Source organism: Pongo pygmaeus, chromosome 23 (assembly GCF_028885625.2).
Source record: "Pongo pygmaeus isolate AG05252 chromosome 23, NHGRI_mPonPyg2-v2.0_pri, whole genome shotgun sequence".
Taxonomy (NCBI): Eukaryota; Metazoa; Chordata; class Mammalia; order Primates; family Hominidae; genus Pongo; species Pongo pygmaeus.
The window spans coordinates 51,698,458-51,713,991 of NC_085931.1; the positions used below are offsets into that span (position 1 = coordinate 51,698,458).

Here is a 15,534-nt window from a genome sequence, read left to right on the forward strand (position 1 = left end):
CGGCCTCCCAAAGTGCTGGGATTACAGGTGTGAGCCACTGTGCCTGGCCCTAGTTTTTGGTTCTTACAAATAATGTCTTAAATTTGGAAGCAACCTACATGTCCATCAACAGATAAATGGATAAAGAAAATGTGGTACTTATACAAAATGCAGTACCATTCAGCCATCAAAAAGAATGAGAGCTTGTCGTTTGTAACAACATCGATGGAACTGGAGGTCATTCTGCTAAGTGAAACAAACCAGGCACAGAAAGACAAATATCGCATGTTCTCACTTATTTGAGGGACCTAAAAATCAAAACAATTGAACTCATGGAGATAAAGAGTAGAAGGATGGTTACCAGAGACTACTGGGAAGAGTAGTGGCGGGGAGAAGGTAGGGATGGTTAATAGGTACAAAAATAGATAGTTTGAATAAGACCTAGTATTTGCTAGCACAACAGGTGACTATAGTCAATAATAATTTGATTGTACATTTAAAAATAACTAAAAGAGTATAATAGGACTGTTTGTAACAAAAAGAATAAATGTTTGAGAGGATAGATACCCCATTTTCTATGATGTGATTATTATGCTTTGCATGCCTGTATCAAAACATCTCACATACCTCAAAAATATATACCTACTATGTACCCACAAAAATCAAAAATTAAAAAATTAAAAAAAAAACAAAGCCATTATTAACATTTGTATACAAGCTTTTGTGTAGACATATGCTTTCATTTCTCTTGGGTAAATACCCTGAAGTGGATGGCTGGGTCCTATAATAGGTGTGGTATATACAAATTTTTAAAGAAAATGCCAAATTGCCTTCCAAAGCAGCCGTATATTCCCATCAGCTGTATACAGCAGTAGCTGTACATTCCCATTCTATATTCCCAACAGCAGCATAAGAAAGTAAGTTCTGGTTGCTCCAACATCCCTCCCAATACTTGATATAGTGAGTATTTATTTTTTACTTTATACTTATTCTTTGTCTTTTATTTTATTTTTTGATAGAAGGTCTCACTCTGTTGCTCACTAGAGTGCAGTGGCACAATCACGGCTCACTGCAGCCTCCACCTCCTGGGTTCAAGCAATCCTTCCACCTCAGCCTCTTGGGTAGCTGGGACTACATGCAGGCACCAGCATGCCTAGCTAATTTCTTATTTGTGTAGAGACGGGGTCTCACTATGTTGCCCAGGCCGGTATCAAACTCCTGAGCTAAAGTGATCTGCCTGCCTCAGCCTCCCAAAGTGCTGGGATTATAGGTTTGAGCCACCATGCCCAGCCTAATTTTATCTTTTAGTCCCTTGAATTTTTTTTTTTTTTTTTTGATACAAGGTCTTGCCTCTATAGCCCAGGCTGGAGTACAGTGGTGCCATCATAGCTCAGTATAGCCTCAATCTGCTGGGCTCAAGTGAATCTCCTGCCTCAGCCTCGTGTGTAGCTGTGATTACAGGTTTGTGCCACATGCTTGGCTAATTTTGTAAATATTTTTTGTAGAGACAGGGTCTCACTACTTTGCCCAGGCTCGTCTTGAACTCCTGGCCTCAAGCTATCCTGCTGTCTCAGCCTCCCAAAGTGTTGGGATTACAGGCGTGAGCCACTTTGCCTGGCTGCATATTTTATTTTAATAATAAATTTATTTTCAAAGTATCTTGTATCTAGGAACAGTAACAAAGTTATAAGAGCTTCTGCTTCAAAGGAGGTCCCTGACTTATCTGACTTCACTAAGTGTCAGTTTCTTTAAATGAAACAGGAAATGACAATAGTTCTTAATTCACAGAGCTACTGTTAGGACTGAGAAGGCTGGGCGCGGTGGCTCATGCCTGTAATCCCAGCACTTTGGGAGGCCGAGTAGGGCGGATCATGAGGTCAGGAGATCAAGACTATCCTGGCAAACATGGTGAAACCCCATCTCTAATAAAAAATACAAAAAATTAGCTAGGCGTGGTGGCAGGTGCCTGTAGTCCCAGCTACTTGGGAGGCTGAGGCAGGAGAATGGTGTGAACCCAGGAGGCGGAGCTTGCAGTGAGCGGAGATCGCGCCACTGCACTCCAGCCCGGGCAAAAGAGCAAGACTCTGTCTCAGAAAAAAAAGGATTGAGATTACCTATGTGTAGCCTCTAGCTCAGTGTCTGCTGCATGGCAAACCACTGAAAATGTTAGCTACTCTTACCACCACCACCACCATCATCATCATCATCATCATCATCATCATCATCATCATCATCATCATCACTATTATCACTTTTTCCACTGCCCCCTCCCTTCTCCAGTACTCCTATTCTATAGGCAGATGTTATATTGCTAAGAGGCGTCATAGGATATGCCACTGATGAAAGCACACTCAGGGTGATTGGAGTATAGAAGGGTTCTCTTTCTGAAGGAGTTCTGTATATTTGTAACTAACAAAGAATAAGAACCTGAACTTTTCCATAATTTCCCAAAATGCTATCATACTGTACTAGGCTCCTAAAATGGGAAATGTCTAAGCACAGCAAGCAAGGGAAAGGTTTTGAGGTTGCCACCACCAAGGCAGTAGTGTGAGAGAGGGAAATGCAACCCCTCCCTGGCAGAGATGGCTGCTGAAGGAGAGCACGGAATGTGAGGCATCTACAAAGCTCACCTTACTCGTTGGTGAAGAAGATAGAGAATATTCCGAAGACTTCCCAATGTTCTGTTTTCTGGGTTTAGTCTATGACGCCCAAACTGAGGAAAGAGGGAAAAAAAAACAAAAGTACTGTTGCTGCTTTTTAAAATCTTCATTTCTACCTGGAGAGGATATTATGTTGGAGCAGTATCTTACAGCATACATTAATAAATTTATCCAATTAGTACCACAGATTTCATTAATCCTGTATTTTTCAACTGAGTGAAATATTTCAATCAAATAAGTGAAAACAGAAAAATTTTTCCTTTTTTTTTTTTTTGAGACATCTTCTCACTCTGTCACCCAGGCTGGAGTGCAATGGCACAATTTTGGCTCACTGCAACCTCTGCCTCCCAGGTTCAAGTGATTCTCCTGCCTCAGCCTCCCTTATGGTTCGGATTATAGACATGTACCACCACGCCCGGCTAATTTTTGTATTTTTAGTAGAGATGTGGTTTCACCATGTTGGCCAGGCTGGTCTCGAATTCCTGACCTCAAATGATCCACCTGCGTCGGCCTCCCGAAGTTCTGGGATTACAGGCATGAGCCACCATGTCCGGCCTAAGAAAAATTTTTCAATGAAGCAAGCATAATAATTTTCATTTTATAGAGAGGTATAGGGAAAATTCTACCTCAAAAGAAAAAAATATGCCGAGGATGATGATTTAGATATTGATGGTAATAACTTCCACTTCTTTAGGAAATTCTGAGAAACAAATCATTTAGAACATCTGCAGTCTAAGCTCTTCACATTATGTGTTTACATTATAAAAGTGTTAAAATACATTTATAAGGATGCTACTGAATTCCCTTATATTAAGTACCAATTTTAAAATAATATATTAGTAAAAATGCTTTTAACAGAAGGTACTAATTTTTCTGAACTGGAATATTCTCACTACCACCCCTATTTTATCTAGCAACAAGCCTTTTGAAATTTTTCTCCAAAACAGATCTTGAATCTGTCCTCATCCTATCCCTATCCTCTCCAGTGCCACCACTGTGGTCCAGGCCACCATCCTCTCTCACCTGTATTACTGAATGGCCTCCTACTAGATTGCCCCTGGCTTTCTCTCTTAGCTTTCTGACCAATTCACCACATAATAGCCATAACAATCTTCTCCAATTGTAAATCACAGCACATATTCCCCAGCTTAAAGCCCTTCCCATCACATATTCTCAGCTTAAAGTGCTGAGGATAAAAATGTACATTCCTCACCTACAGTTTCCCTGCTGCTCTTGCAATCTCACCCCGAGCCACTCTACTGCCATAGAGTGCTTCTTTCAGTCCCTAGGATGCACCAAATTCTTAGTACATTGATATGGTTTGGCTGTGTCACCACCCAAATCTCACCTTGAATTGTAATAATCCCCACATGTCAAGGGCAGGGCCAGGTGGAGATAACTGAATCATGGGGGGGGAGGGGTTTCCCCTATACTGTTCTTGTGGTAGTGAATAAGTCTCATGAGATCTGATGGTTTTATAGGAGGAGTTCCCCCTGCACTTGTCCTTGCTGCCGCTATGTGAAGAAGGACATGTTTGCTTCCCCTTCCACCATCATTGTAAGTTTCCTGAGGCTCCCCAGCCATGCTGAAATGTGAGTCAATTAAACCTCTTTCCTTTATAAATTACCCAGTCTCAGGCAGTCCTTTAGAGCAGCATGAGAATGGACTAACACACACATCATGCTCCCCCTGCCTGGAATGCACTTTCCTCCACTCTGCCCCGCTAGGGCCTTACCGTCCTTTGCATCTTGATTTAAATATTCCTTCTCAAAGAAGCCCACCTCCAATCATGCTGTCTAAGAAGAGCGCCACCACGCCCCTCTCCAGTAAATAATTTCCTTTATAGCTCTTTTTTCAATTTGTAATTACCTATTTATTTTGCTTGTTTACCTGTTCATTCTCTCTTCCACTAGCTCCATAAGGGCAGGGATTATGACTTTTATTTACCACTGCATGCCCAGGTCCTCCCACAGTGTGGGCGCTTGGTAAATATTTGAATGGATAAGTAACTGAATGAATTAAAAAACAGAAGTTTGAGAGTGCTTCAGAAAAGCTAAATCATTCATTCCTCCTGAGTGAACTAAAGGAATTAACCTCTGACTTTGTAAAGGATAATCCCTGCTAGGGCACCAAACCAATCAACTTGAATGAGAAGGAAGGAAACTTATGCTTTCCTGAGGTCTTTAAGGAACTTGTCTCCACATTTGTGTTTTCTGAGACATTACGTTACCTAAGAAATTACAAGTGCAAACTTCATTCTAAACCAATGACAGCCAGCCTAGTTAAGCAGAATATCAAACAAATGAAAAATGGGGGCCAGGCACAATGGTTCATGCCTATAATCCCAGCACTTTGGAAGGCCAAGGTGGGAGGATCGCTTGAGTCCAGGACTTTGAGACAAGCCTGGAAAACATGGTGAGACCCCATCTTCACACAAAAAAATTTTAAATTAGCTGGACAAGGTGGTGTATGCCTGTAGTCTCAGCTACTTGGGCGGCTGAGGCAGGAGGACTGCTTGAGCCTAGGAGGTCGAGGCTATAGAGACCCATGTTGCACCACAGTACTCCAACCTGGGTGACAGAGGGAGATCCTGTCTCAAAAAAAGAAAAGAAAAGAAAAAAAACAGATAGGGAATATTCTGGTATACCAACTAACTGCTTTATTGCTTTATTAACATTGTTTTAAATCAAGAGACCACATATATTCGAATGCTGTTTGACTAAATGCGAAGAGAACCCCAGCACTCACCCTCAGAATTGACTGTACCGTCTGCAGGGGATAGGTCAGCGTGGTGGCAATCGCTTTGGCTACTGCACCGATGATGAACACATCCAAGGAAGAAAGCTGGAAAGCAAAAGAAGAACAAACCATATCAATCAAGTCAACAAGAAGGTGTCAGACAGAATTATTTTACTGCTTTCAAAATCAGGGATTACCTTCATCCGTTTCTTTAACAGCTGCCGTTTTAAGCCTTCATAAAACATGAACTGGACAGCAGGATTGAAGACCAACAGCAATGAGGGAAATGTGCCATTCCATAAAGCCGAGATTCCTTCATCTCGAATGATCTGATGAAAAGCATCTAAGAAGAAATCAGGGACTTTTGAAAAGCATGATCACAATCCCCTAACTAGAGAAGACAACATGAATTCTGTTCAAATGTACCCAGAACACAAACCATACTGGTTCTATAAAGATTTCCTTCTTGCCGCCGGTTGCAATGGCTCACGCCTGTAGTCCCAGCACTTTGGGAGGCCGAGGCAGGTGGATCACGAGGTCAGGAGTTCGAGACCAGCCCCGCCAGCATGGTGAAACCCTGTCTCTACTAAAAATACAAAAATTAGCTAGGTGTGGCGGCGCGTACCTGTAATCCCAGCTACTTGGGAGGCTGAGGCAGGAGAATTGCTTGAACCCAGGAGGCAGAGGTTGCCGTGAGCCAAGATTGTGCCACTGCACTCCAGCCTGGGTGACAGAGAAAGACTCCATTTCCAAAAAAAAAAAAAAAGATTTCTTTCTTGCAATGATAGTTTGGGGGCAAGTTTATCAGTTAATTACTTTTTGATAATCAGACATTGACAGTCACCAAGTTATTGAGAGACCAACTTCAATCACAGGCAACTGTTCCTGATGATCGAATTCTCCTAAGTCATTATCACCATCACTGGAAATTCTGGATTACACAGAACTGTGAACTGCGCCCACAAATTTCACAAAAAAAGTCCAGCACGAGAAAAGATAAGATAGTTTCCTAGAATTTATTATACAGGATTTGACTTTTAAAAACCACTATTTCACTACAAAGATTGATGTATGGGAAAGGAAAACCTGGCAATGCGGTACTATTGAAAGGCAGAAGCTCAAAGATATCAGATACCAACCTGGTGTCTATCCAAAGACAACACTAGAATAAAAAAGTACAGATTACTCTTCAAAAATATTCATCCCCTCCCACTGATACTCCTTGGGAGCAGCATACTTCTCTACCCCTTGTCTTGGGCTTGGCTATGTGATGTGCTTTGGCCACTGGGATGTCAGCAGACAAGGTGCCAACAGGGTTGAAAGGTGTTTATACCATTGGGTGTGTCCTCTTGACCTTTTGCCATCACAATGAGAAGAATATGCTCATGCTGGTCCCAGAAAGAGGAGAGCCATGTGAACTGAGACTGTCAGGCTAGGGTCAGCCTAGATGAGCCAAAACCACGTCAATCCACAAACACGTGTTAAAAAAAAATGCTATTGATGGATGCCGAGATTTGAGGTTGTCTGTTATGCACCTTTTTTTTTTTTAATTATACTTTAAGTTCTAGGGTACATGTGCACAACGTGTAGGTTTGTTACATATGTATACGTGTGCCATGTTGGTTTGCTGCACCCATTAACTCATCATTTACATTAGGTAAAAGCAATGGCAACAAAAGCTAAAATAGACAAATGGGATCTAATTAAAGAGCTTCTGCACAGCAAAAGAAACTACCATCAGAGTGAACAGGCAACTTACAGAATGGGAGAAAATTTTTACAATCTACCCATCTGACAAAGGGCTAATATCCAGAATCAACAAAGAACTTAAACAAATTTACAAGAAAAAAAATCAAACAAACCCATCAAAAAGTAGGCAAAGGATATGTTATGTAGCTTTATGTGGCAACATATTCCAGATATAAAGAAGGAAGAAAACTCTTATATAGGAATTCAGCGAAGAGATACTTACCAATGATACCTTTGTAGTTTGTTGGTACAATGTCTTCATTCCTAAATTTTGCCCCCTGCAGCTTCAGTCTGGTGTTTACCACCCAGAGTGGAGTTGTTAGCAACACGTTAACCACTCCTTTAACAAGAAAGATGGAGAGAAAAAGGGAAAGCAAAATGTCAGCTTTTAAGCTTTGCTGTTTTAAAGCTACATAGCAATATTCCATTTATATCCCTGTCACTGACCTCTTAGGAGACCTAAGGTAAGGAGTCTCTTTGTGCCAGGGTACAACACAAGCCACTACTGTTAGAAGCGATTTGGAAGCTTTGCTGATAGCAAAATGGCTGGCGGCAGCACCTCTCCAGATGAAGAGCAACAAGTTCCCTCATTTGTACAATAGGCAATCTATTTGTCAATTTATATACCATTCAAAGTAGCAATTTTGATATAGCTTTAAATATAATTTTAACATAACAGCTTTAGAGATGAGAGTGGCTTATAGCTAACATGCTAGGTCCATCGACAATATCAGATAAAACAAACAATTTACAACTCTTACTTAAGTAGTTCATATGGTTTGAAGTGAGTATGGATCTGGTACAATGAGTGACAGGAGGGGGAAAGGTGGTGACATTTAAAAGTGCCTTAACAGAGACTAGAAGCTCATTGAAGAGTTCCTCATTGCTTAGAGAATTAGGATAGGCAGGCAGCAAGCATCAGTTAAGTGTCACAAAACACCTGAAACAGCTTCACAAGCATCATGATCCTTACAAGCTTAAGGATGGGGATCTTGGCCCCCCAAGGTTGCCTCAGAGTAGAATACAATGAGCCAGGTGCTTCTTTTTTGAAAACATATGATCCCAATTTAACACCATCTTGAGATATTAAAATATTCCTCACCAGTCCTGAAATGATTAAAAAAAAAAAAATACCAGATAGAATTGTAACAATGTGCCTGACACATGGTATATACTTTATAAACATTTGTTAAATAAATAGTGGAACAAATGAAGCAATGAACAAACTCAGTAAAAAAGCACACACATCCAGCTGTCTGGCTCTAGTCAAGATCTGAAGAATCAAGAGAAAAAATCCTAAAGAAGAGAAGTCTTTTACTAAAATCCATTTAAAGACAATTGAAGAAATAAAGTTTTGATTTAAGGTATGTCAAAATATTATATATAGGAAATACAGTCTAACCAAGGATAAACTTGACAAAACAGCCAAGAGATTCAAATTCAATTTTTTCATTGGTTGTGTACAGTTGTTAAAGATATTTTGCTGCCTATCTCTAAGGAGCATTATGAGAGCACATTTCTCAAAATAAAAGACATCACCTAATAATTTTATCAGTCATATTTGTTATATTTTTATAGATTCACATAACATTAAGGAGTCATCTTTAGTTATAACTTAAAATGTTCATACACTGTCACTGGAGGCATTGCCTATAATCTAAAAAACCCTTAGTTAACAGATTCTTGCTAGTCTCATTTTTTCAAAAGCACCCATGCCCCAGAGGCCAGTATAGAAGGATATTAACACATTCCTATTTGCCTAGATTTTAGAATGTATTCCTATTCAATGCAATGCACACTTCACTTAACAAAGAAAAACCAACAGCCGGAAAAATCAGACTAGAAAGTGCTATTGAGCAGTCTACTGCATTTGTTTTAAGAGAAAAGGAGGAAAGGAGAGCTCAGGACCAGAGATCACAAGCTTCCACAGATACCGTAGAAAGGTATGGTGCACCCACCTTTCTAAACAAGTGAAATATGTTGCCTGTTAAATAAATTCTTCAGAAATAAAAATTCTATTCATTTAAGAGGCAGGCACATACAAAAACACTTAGGAGGCAATGCAGCTATGATTAAGATCTAACCATTCTTTAAAATTCTGCTTTCATACCCAGTGTGGTGGCTCATGCCTGTAATCTCAGCACTTTGAGAGGCTGATATGGGAGGATCACTTGAGCCCAGGAGTTCAATAGCAGCCTGGGCAAAAGAAGGAGACTCCATCTTTAAAAAAAATATTAAAAATTAGCCAGGCATGGTAGCACACTCCTGTGGTTCCAGCTACTCAAGAGGCTGAAGTGGGAAGATCGCTTCAGCCCAGGAGTTTGAGGCTGCAGTGAGCTGTGATCGTGCCACTGCACTCCAGAGCTGGGCAACAGAGTGAGACCTTTTCTTATTAAAAAAAAAAAAAAGAAAAAAGAAAAAAAAATCTGCTTTCATATCCCCATTATTAACACAAGCAGAAAGACTAAAAGGATTCTTCTTTTTTTTTTTTTGAGACAGAGTCTCGCTCTTTCACCCAGGCAGGAGTGCAGTGGCACTATGTCGGTTCACTGCAAGCTCCGCCTCCCGGCTCACACCATTCTCCTGCCTCAGCCTCCCAAGTAGCCAGGACTACAGGCGCCCGCCACCGCACCCAGCTAATTTTTTGTATTTTTAGTAGAGACGGGGTTTCGCCGTGTTAGCCAGGATGGTCTCGATCTCCTGACCTCGTGATCCGCCCACCTCGGCCTCCCAAAGTGCTGGGATTACAGGTGTGAGCCACCGCGCCCAGCCTGAAAGGATTCTTCTAAAGGACAACCTCAAGTACAAAAACGTACTACATTACTTAAATAACATTATAAAGTCCTTGTAAGAACATTTGGTATTTCAAAGCTTTTTATCTGAGAAGTTCAAGTACTTTTTTTCACTCTCTAAGCCAAAATAGATGGAGGAGTATTTTTTAACCAGTATAATTTTATGAGTTCTGAGAGAAGCTACTCAAAATACTTGCGAATCCAAAACTTTACTAAAACTTGCAACCTATATCATCAAGCAAAGGTCAGCATTCCACTGAGAGAAGCATGCCACAAACCATTCGTGAGCACCAATTCCAACTCCTGACAGGCCCAAAGGATAAAGAAAATTGTCTGCTTTTTTATAAGCCCGTGTAACTCTTCTTCCAGTTCCGGCCGGGCGCGGTTGCTCACGCCTGGAATCCCAGCACTTTGGGAGGCTGAGGCGGGTGGATCACAAGGTCAGGAGTTAGAGACCAGCCTGGCCAACGTGGCGAAACCCCGTCACTACTAAAAATACAAAAATTAGCCAGGCATGGTGGCGGGCGCCTGTAGTCCCAGCTACTCGGAAGGCTGAGGCAGGAGAATTGCTTGAACCCAGGAGGCAGAGGTTGCAGTGAGCCGAGATCATGCCACTGCACTCCAGACTTGGTGACAGACCGAGACTCCATCTCAAAACAACAACAACAAAAACTCTTCCGCCAGTTCCAAGCTGTGGATGCTACTTCAGCTCTGAAGTAGAAATACAAATTAATACTTTATCTACCAAAGGGCAGAAGACTGTTTTTTTTCTAATTCTAATGTCTATAATTCTATTTTCTTTCTCTCTTTTATGTAACAAATCATTTACAAGAAAGAATAAACCAAAATTAAGAGATGAATAACAGTAATTGAACACACTAAAATTATTCACTGAATCAAGGAACAATTAGAACACAGCTATTTACTCCTGAAATCTTGAAAACAAATAGTTTTATCAGCAGTGAGTCTCCTTTGCTATGGAGAGAAAACACAAACGAAGTAGGCTAATTGGGTATGCACTTCTGGGAAATACGTGCAATGACCATGGATATAAGAAAATGGCAAAACAAAGGCACAAATCTAACAAATCTCACTTGACTCTGTAGGAAGGAATGAAACTTTACACACAACAGGAACAAACCTGTCTTGCCAGATTTAAGGCCAAAGGGCAGGAAATACATTTTGAACTATCACAAGAATGATAATACCTTTGGCATTCAGTAAGAGTTATTGCTAAAAATTCCAATTTCATAAAAATAAGTGTCTCTTCATTTAAGTTATCTGTTAAGATTCTGTTCCCAAATTATTCCCCAAGATATTAAGCTTTATAGGCTTGTTTTTCTGGGAAAATACAATAAATAATAAATTTCTAAGTTTCAAGAAGAATTTGAAGAGCAACAACGCTGTTCCTAGTTCTTCTTAGAGATGATACAACTCATTTCTACAGTGATTATAATACTCACAGCAGGAAGAAAGCTGTTATAATTATTATAAAAACATGTACATATTAAGATATAAAAACTTGTTATGAAGAGAAGTTTAAAACTCACAAAAGTAATTTTCAAGGAACTCTCAACCTTCAGAAAAAGAGAAGACCTACAATCAGAGACTCTCACAATCACAAAGGATTGTAAAATTCTTTAACCCAGAGTCTCCCAACTGTGACAGTACTAATATTTTGGGGTGGAAAATTATTTGTTGTGTGTGTATGTGGGCTCTTGTGTAGGATGATTGGCAGTCTCCCTGGCCTCTACCCACTAGATGCCACATTTGACCCTGTGGGTCAAAATCAGCCTCAGTGGAGAACCACTAATCTAATCCAATCACCAAGTGATTATTCCTTTTATTCTTTACAATTTCAAAACACAGGAATTCACTTTCACACCTGTTTTATTCCATTAGCTGTTACAATTATTTATTTTATTTGTTTTTTTGAGACATGGTCTTGCTGCAGCCTTCTACTCCTGGGCTCAAGTGATCCTCCCTCCTTAGCCTCCCAAGTAGCTGGGACTACAGGCACATGCCAGCTAATTTATTTTTAATTTTTTACCATTCCCAGCACTGAAGTTAAAATATGTAGAGACAGCTTTATCTTAACACCATACTATCTAAAATGGTACCTCTTTTTTTCTTTTTTGGAGATGGAGTCTCGATCTGTCTCCCAGGCTGGAGTGCAGTGGCTCGATCTCTGCTCACTGCAACCTCTGCCTCCTGGGTTCAAGTGATTCTCCTACCTCAGCCTCCCAAGTAGCTGGGATGACAGGTGCCCACTACCACACCCAGCTAATTTTTGTATTTTTAGTAGACAGGGGGTTTCGCCACGTTGGCCAGGTTGGTCTCAAACTCCTGACCTCAGGTAATCCACCTGCCTCGGCCTCTCAAAGTGTTGGGATTACAGGCATGAGCCACCACGCCCGGCCAATGTTACCTCTTTCTAACCCTCAGTACTCTCTATCCCTTCTCTGCTTAAATTTTGTCTGTAACCTTATCCTCTAACATACTATGTATTTTCCTTGTTTATTGTCTATCTTACAATATTAGATTGTAAGCTTCATGAGGACAGAGATTTTCATTTTTTATTTACTGCCATATCCTTAGCATCTAGAACTGGATTTAGCACATACTAGACACCCAATACATATTTGATGAACAAACCATGATGAATAAATGGCTTGTGGGAGAGGGTATATTCTTTTTCTTTATTGTCCAAGGGAACTAGGCCAGGATCACAATATATTTACTTATCCTAAAGTATACAAAAACTCATTTTGGAATTGCTAACTCATACGTTTGCAGGGGGAGAAAACATATGTACTAAGTTTCATCTTTGTTTCTAGTTGCTTTAAGAAGGTAGATTTAATATCAATAAAAATGAATATTCTTTTTATTTTTTAAAATAAATATTCAGCTGGGAGCAGTGGTTAATACCTGTAGTCCTAGCACTTTGGAAGGTCGAGGCAGAAGAATCGCTTGAGGCCAGGGGTTTGAAACCAGCCTGGGCAACACAGAAAGACCCCCATCTGTACAAAAAAAAAAAAAAAATTAGCTGGGTGTGGTGGCATCCCTGTAGTCCTAGCTACTTGGGAGGCCGAGGCAGGGGGATCTCTTGAGCCCAGGAGTTGGAGGCTGCAGTGAACTATAACCGCACCACTGTACTCCGGTGCCCAGATGACAAAGCAAGACCCTGTCTCAACAACAACAACAACCAAAAAAAAAAAAGAAAAGGAAAAAAAAATAACCTTGAAGGTTTCTCAGTATACAGTGAACTATAACCTACCTGGATCTTGTGCCAATCATAGAGTTTCAGCCAATCACAGGCAGCCAACTGTTCAAATAAGGTAAACAAGTGGTAACTAATCTGGCTGTTTCTGTACCTCACCTCTGACTTCTATATGTCACTTTCCTTTTTCTGTCCATAAATATTCTACCATGTGACAGCTCCAGAGTCACTCTGACCTTCTGGTTCTGAGGGCTGCCCAATTTGCAAATTGTTCTTTGCTTGATCAAACTCTGTTAGGCCAGGCATGGTGGCTCATGCCTGTAACCTCAGCACTTTAGGAGGCTGACGGGGGTGGATCACCTTAGGTCAGGAGTTTGAGATCAGCCTGGCCAACAGAGTGAAACCCCGTCTCTACTAAAAATACAAAAATTAGCTGGGCTTGATGACTTGAGCCTGTAGTCCCAGCTACTTGGGAGGCTGAGACAGGAAAATCTCTTGAACCTGGGAGGCAGAGGTTGCAGTGAGTGGAGATCGCGCCACTGCACTCCAGCCTGGGCGACAGAGTGAGACTCCTTCTCAAAAAAACAAAAAAAAAAGCTCTGTTAAACATAATTTGTCTAAAGTTTATCATTTAACAGTGGCCATTTAGGGAAAAACCTAAAAGGAGGCAAAGGAGTTATCCACATGGTTACCAGGTAGAGGTCATAGCAGGTACACAGGCAGACACATGCCAGGAGTGTTTAGGACGAAGAAAAGAAGTCAGGGTGGCTGCAGCAGTGTAAGTAAAGAGAATTGGACGGCCGGGTTAAACAGGCTTTGCAGGACAAGGTAAGGACTTTGGCTTTTCCTCTGAGTGAGATGGGAAGCAACTGGAGGGCTCTGAACAGAGAAATGACATGATCGCATTCACTTTTTAAAATTTTCTTCTAAGAGACAGGGTCTCACTCTGAACGACTCCTGAATAGCTAGGACTACAAGTGCATGCCACCATGCCCTGCTAATTTTTTTTTTTTTTTTTTTTTGTAGAAATGAGGTCTTGCTATGGTGCCCAGGCTGTCTCAAACTCCTGGCCTCAAGCGATTCTCTCACCTTAGCCTCCCAAAGTGCTGGGATTATTGACATGAGCCACTGCACCCAGCCCTCATTCGTGTTTTAACATGATCACACTGGCTGCCGTGCTGAATACAGACTGAAGGAGACTAAGGAGGAAGTGAGAGATCAGTTAGGAGGCTCTGGCTGGGCACAGTGGCTCACGCCTGTAATCCCAGCACTTTGGGAGGCCGAGGCAGGCAGCTCACTTGAGGTCAGGAGTCTGAGACTAGCCTGGCCAACATGGTGAAACTCCGTCTCTACTAAAATACAAAAAATTAGCTGGGCATGGTGGTGTGTGCTTGTAATCCCAGCTACTAGAGAGGCTGAGGCAGGAGAATCGCTTGAACCCGGGAGGCAGAGGTTGCAGCGAGCCAAGATCGTGCCACTGCACTCCAGCCTGTGTGACAAAGTGAGACCCTGTTGCAAAAAAAAAAAAAAAAAAAAAAAAAAGTAGGAGGCTCTGGAGATAATTCCAGAAAGATTTGATAATGGTGGTTGGGACTGAGGTGGTGGTGGAGAGGAAAGTACGGTTACTTCTCAGTATCTTAGGGGAAGTGGATCCAGGACCCCCTTGGATATCAAGATCCCCAGATGCTCCAGTCCCTGATATAAAATGACACAAGTATTTGCATGTAACCTACATACATCCTCCCATACACTTTAATCTCTAGATTACTTATAATACAATGTAAAGGCTATGTAGATAGTTGCTACACTGTATTGTTTAGGGAATAATGACAAGAAAAAAAAGTCTACATGTTCAGTATAGATGCAACTACCCTCTTCTTTTTCCCCAAATACTTTCAATCCACAGTTGGCCAAATCCACAAATGTGGAACCCACGGATGAGGGCCAACTGTAGTTGAATTCTGGGTATCATAAGAAGAAAGGTTTGCTCATGGATTGGAGGTGGGGTCAGAGAGAAGGAAGATATATTCAAGATTTTTGGTAGAGCAACTGGAAGACCAGAGTTGCCATTTAGTAAAATGGAGAAGACTCCAGGAGGAGCAGTATTTTAAATTTAATTCATTCACTCAATGTTTAATAAGTACCTTCTATGTACTAGGCAGTGTGCTAAGACACTGGGGATGTAGAAATAACAAAAATGTAATCTCTGCCTTTAAGGAGCTTACTGTCTAGCAAAAGATGAAGAAGAATATGCAGACTTATTATTAGACAAACACTAAGACAGAGGTAGATGCCATGTTGGAGCACATAGGAAGGGCACCTAACCCAGAATAAAACCTGGGGTGGTGGGTATAGGAAACAAGGAAAGATTCCTGAAGAAGAGGTAGCTGAGAAT

The 15,534-nt window shown here is 41.1% G+C and overlaps 1 protein-coding gene across 2 annotated transcripts in view; it reads right to left on the minus strand.

The window, feature by feature from the left end:
- The window catches only part of SLC25A17 (solute carrier family 25 member 17), a 53,346-nt gene that overhangs the window by 5,448 nt on the left and 32,364 nt on the right, over positions 1-15,534 (minus strand). Inside the window, exons 1-5 of one of the 2 annotated variants that reach the window (XM_054469595.2) lie at positions 12,848-12,954; positions 7,351-7,467; positions 5,576-5,721; positions 5,388-5,483; positions 2,610-2,692 (exon numbers count right to left, since the gene is read on the minus strand). In XM_054469595.2, the coding sequence (XP_054325570.1) occupies positions 2,610-2,692; positions 5,388-5,483; positions 5,576-5,623 (227 nt within the window). In that variant the 5' untranslated portion in view covers positions 5,624-5,721; positions 7,351-7,467; positions 12,848-12,954. Of the gene's footprint in view, positions 1-2,609; positions 2,693-5,387; positions 5,484-5,575; positions 5,722-7,350; positions 7,468-12,847; positions 12,955-15,534 lie in introns of those variants that run through there. The other variant, XM_054469592.2, reaches the window with a different exon arrangement.